Here is a 3,531-nt window from a genome sequence, read left to right on the forward strand (position 1 = left end):
TATAAAAATGCACTATATTGTTATGAGAAAAAACAACAGGAGGTATGTTATATTATTTTGCACAGCTTGTGGGTGAATGCATATTTTCAGTAGAAGAGTAATTTTTTCTATTCAAAACTTCTTTTACAGTGAGCGATTGAAAACACATGATTTTTCCCGATTACAAAATTTTTTAAAATCAAATCTCGAGATTTTCGAGTATCACATTGAAATAAAGAAATAAGTTTCGATTATTTTCGAACGCAAAACGAAAAAAAAAATTTTTGTAGAAAAAAGTTTTGATTGTAAATCTCCCACGTAATGATCAATATATACGATATTTATAGTTTATAATAATATAAATAAATTTGTATAGTAACTTTGGCTTAAAACATGTTATTTAAAATAAAATTTTTTAAAAATTAATATTAAATGATTATATTATCAACATTATAAAACTGATGTAATTTACTGAAGAAAAGTACCCAAGTAAACGCCCCTCGTCGGAAAAACATGACCTCTGATTCTTTGTTGTACACTTCCCTTTGATATCTCATGTAGATGGAGAGAATTTTCTTTTTGCTTGAAGAACCAGTCGCAACAAACCGTTCGTCGTGTTCAGATCGAATCAATCACCCGGAGTCTCGTGCATTTGTTGTGTTCATTTTTTTAAATTATTTGTTTTATTCTGTTAATAATTAACAAAGATTTTCTTATAAATGTGATATTTTTAGTTCTCAAGTTAAATAATAATTGAAAAAGTGTTCTGAATTATTTACTGTGTTTTGGCATAATCAAGGTTGTCGATATTATGAAGATGGTAATTAATTAATTATTTTAATTATTTTTAAATTGATTGATTATTGTGATTTAGTGTTTCGTAACCTTGGGAAGAGGCCCTTATATTTTCGGAGAACAATTAACTTCTTACTCCTAACACATATCTCTTCAATCAGAATTTCTACCTCTGAACTCATAACACCTAAAACTGACGACTTTAAACATCTAAAAATCACAACTCATAACTCTTCATTCACGAATTAGAACCCCTAACCCATAACACAAAACTCATAACTCACAACTCAAAACTCATAATTCAAAACTCATAACTCACAACTCACGACTCCTTAATCAAAACTCCTAATTCATAATTTATAACTTCTATCTCACACCTTTTCACCCCTAAGTCCTAACATCCAACACGAAACTCACAATTCCTAACCCCTAAGTCACAACTCCTAACTCACAATTGAAAACTCCTAACCCCTAAATCACAACTGCTCACTCACAATTCACAACTCCTAAATCACAGCTCATAACTCACAATCCCTAACCCCCTAATCTCACACCTCATAACTCCTAACTCCCAACATCTAACACCAAACTCACAACTCCTAAACCCCAAATCACAACTCCTAACCCCTAACTCACAACTCCTCACTCACAATTCACAACTCCTAAAGCACAGCTCGTAACTCACAACTCATAATTCACAACGTCCAAACCACAACCCACAACTCCTGACTCACAACTCCTAACTCACAACTCCCGACCCACAACCCGAAACTCCCGATTCCTGACTCACAATCCCTAACTCACATGTAAAAATTCGCAACTCCTGACTCACATATTACAACTTTTAATTCACATCTCCCAACCCCTAATCCATAACTCACAACTCGTAACTTACATATCACAACTCCTAATTCACAACTCCCAATTTACAACTCCTCATTCACCGCTCCTACCCCCTAACTCACAACTCCTAACCCACAACTCACAACTCCCAACTCATAATTCACAACTCACAATTGAACGAACTAAATTGTGTCTCAACATCCCGAAATTCGGGAATAGTCCATCCCCTTTTCCAACAATGTAAATTTTTCAGAACGTATCGTGATGTATCTCAACATTTCTCTTCCCAATTAACCATAGAATACAAATAAAAAATTATTTTTTGGGTTTCATCCACATAAACCTGTTTTTTATAGTCCCAAGAAATTCAAATAACTGAAAAATTAGGTTTTGTGTGTTTTTGGCACTAATTTCTTTTTTTGTTTGTTTTAGTACAAATTATTTTTAGCACATAAAACATTACTTTCTACTGCCGATCGAATGCTAAAAAAAATGTTTAAGCAATTTATTAGTGTTTATAAAAATTTTATCTTAGAACCGTGGTAGAAATATGCGGTTTTTCAGTTATCAAATTTCAGTTAGAGCGAGAAAAATGTTTAATTAAAGTTAACAAAAATAATTGTTTAAGCGATTTGCTATTATTTATAACAATATTCTCTTCAAATAATGCTAAAAAATCGCGTTTTTTTTTAATTTCCAATATTTGTAATCAAAGTTAGCAAAAATAATTGTTTGAAAAATTTATTATTGTTTAGAAGTATCATCTCTTAGGATAATGCACGAAACTTGTGGTTTTAATTCAAATCTTCATCTTTTTGTCAATTTTTTACTTATCGCAATGTAAGAATTAATTAGAGTTAACAAAAGCATTAAAAATTTGTTGTTTTATCTGAAGTTTAAATTTTTTTTGTCAACTTTTCACAAAGAGTGAGGTAATAATTAATAAAAGTTCACAAAAATGATTGTTTAAACAATTTATTAATGTTTATAACTACCATATCTTAGGTAAAGCTAGAAAGTTGCGGTATTATCTCAAATTTACGGTTAATTCTAAGTTTTTTGTTCATTTTTTACTTAGAGCGAGGCATAATTAATCAAGGTTAAGAAAGATAATTCTTTAAACAATTCATTATTGTTTATAAATATTTTCTCTCAGATTAATGCTAGAAAGTTGCGGTTTTTAAAGATTTCCAACCTTTTTATAACTTTTCAGTTAAACTGAGGAAATACTTAATGAAAGTTAACAAAAATGATTGTTTAAACAATTTATTATTAATTGAGGAGTTCTGGACAAGAAGGCGACAGGCGCTCGAGAACGAGTAAAAGTAATGTCCCGGCTGTAACGTCAGGTATCAAGAGTGAAATTCGAAATTTAAAAAAACCAAAAATATAGTTAGATAGCTCTTGAAAAATGAACCTAAGTCTCCATTTACACTTTTTCTCTTGGACTGCAAATTTTCCAGTAAATAAATAAAAACTGAATTTTTTTAAAATTGAAAAAACCATGTTTTTTTACACTCAACTCGCCGTAAGTAATTCGTTTATCAACTAATTAACAAAATTCTTTTTGAGTTTAATTCGTGACACTCTAGCCGAGGCTACAGTGTCAAAAAAGGGTCAAAAGTTAATTTCTAATGTTTTTTTTTTAATCCGAATGAAAAACAACGTTTTTAGACTTTCACATTAAAAAAGTGAGCGAGGAAGTTTGAGCTACGACAAACTTCAAGCGAACGAATTTTCCGCCAATGTATTGGCCAACTTTTTGGAAAATCTCAATTCGATTTGATTTTTAGTTCCATAATTACAGAGAGTTTATTACGAGCTCGCGACGCGACACCACAGGATTTTTCAGGGGACGCCGCCGGAACGCTGACTAGTGCGAGCGAGTGCACAAAATAAAGGATGGGCAAGGAT

At 31.4% G+C, this 3,531-nt stretch overlaps 1 protein-coding gene across 1 annotated transcript in view; it reads left to right on the forward strand.

The window, feature by feature from the left end:
* Positions 1-593: 593 nt before the first annotated feature.
* The window catches only part of LOC117181938 (fatty-acid amide hydrolase 2-A), a 72,018-nt gene continuing 69,080 nt past the window's right edge, over positions 594-3,531 (forward strand). The window contains exon 1 of the mRNA XM_033374965.1: positions 594-799. Coding sequence (XP_033230856.1) covers positions 791-799 — 9 coding nt within the window. The 5' untranslated portion in view covers positions 594-790. The remainder of the gene's footprint in view (positions 800-3,531) is intronic.

This window comes from Belonocnema kinseyi, chromosome 10 (assembly GCF_010883055.1).
Source record: "Belonocnema kinseyi isolate 2016_QV_RU_SX_M_011 chromosome 10, B_treatae_v1, whole genome shotgun sequence".
In the NCBI taxonomy this organism is placed as follows: domain Eukaryota; kingdom Metazoa; phylum Arthropoda; class Insecta; order Hymenoptera; family Cynipidae; genus Belonocnema; species Belonocnema kinseyi.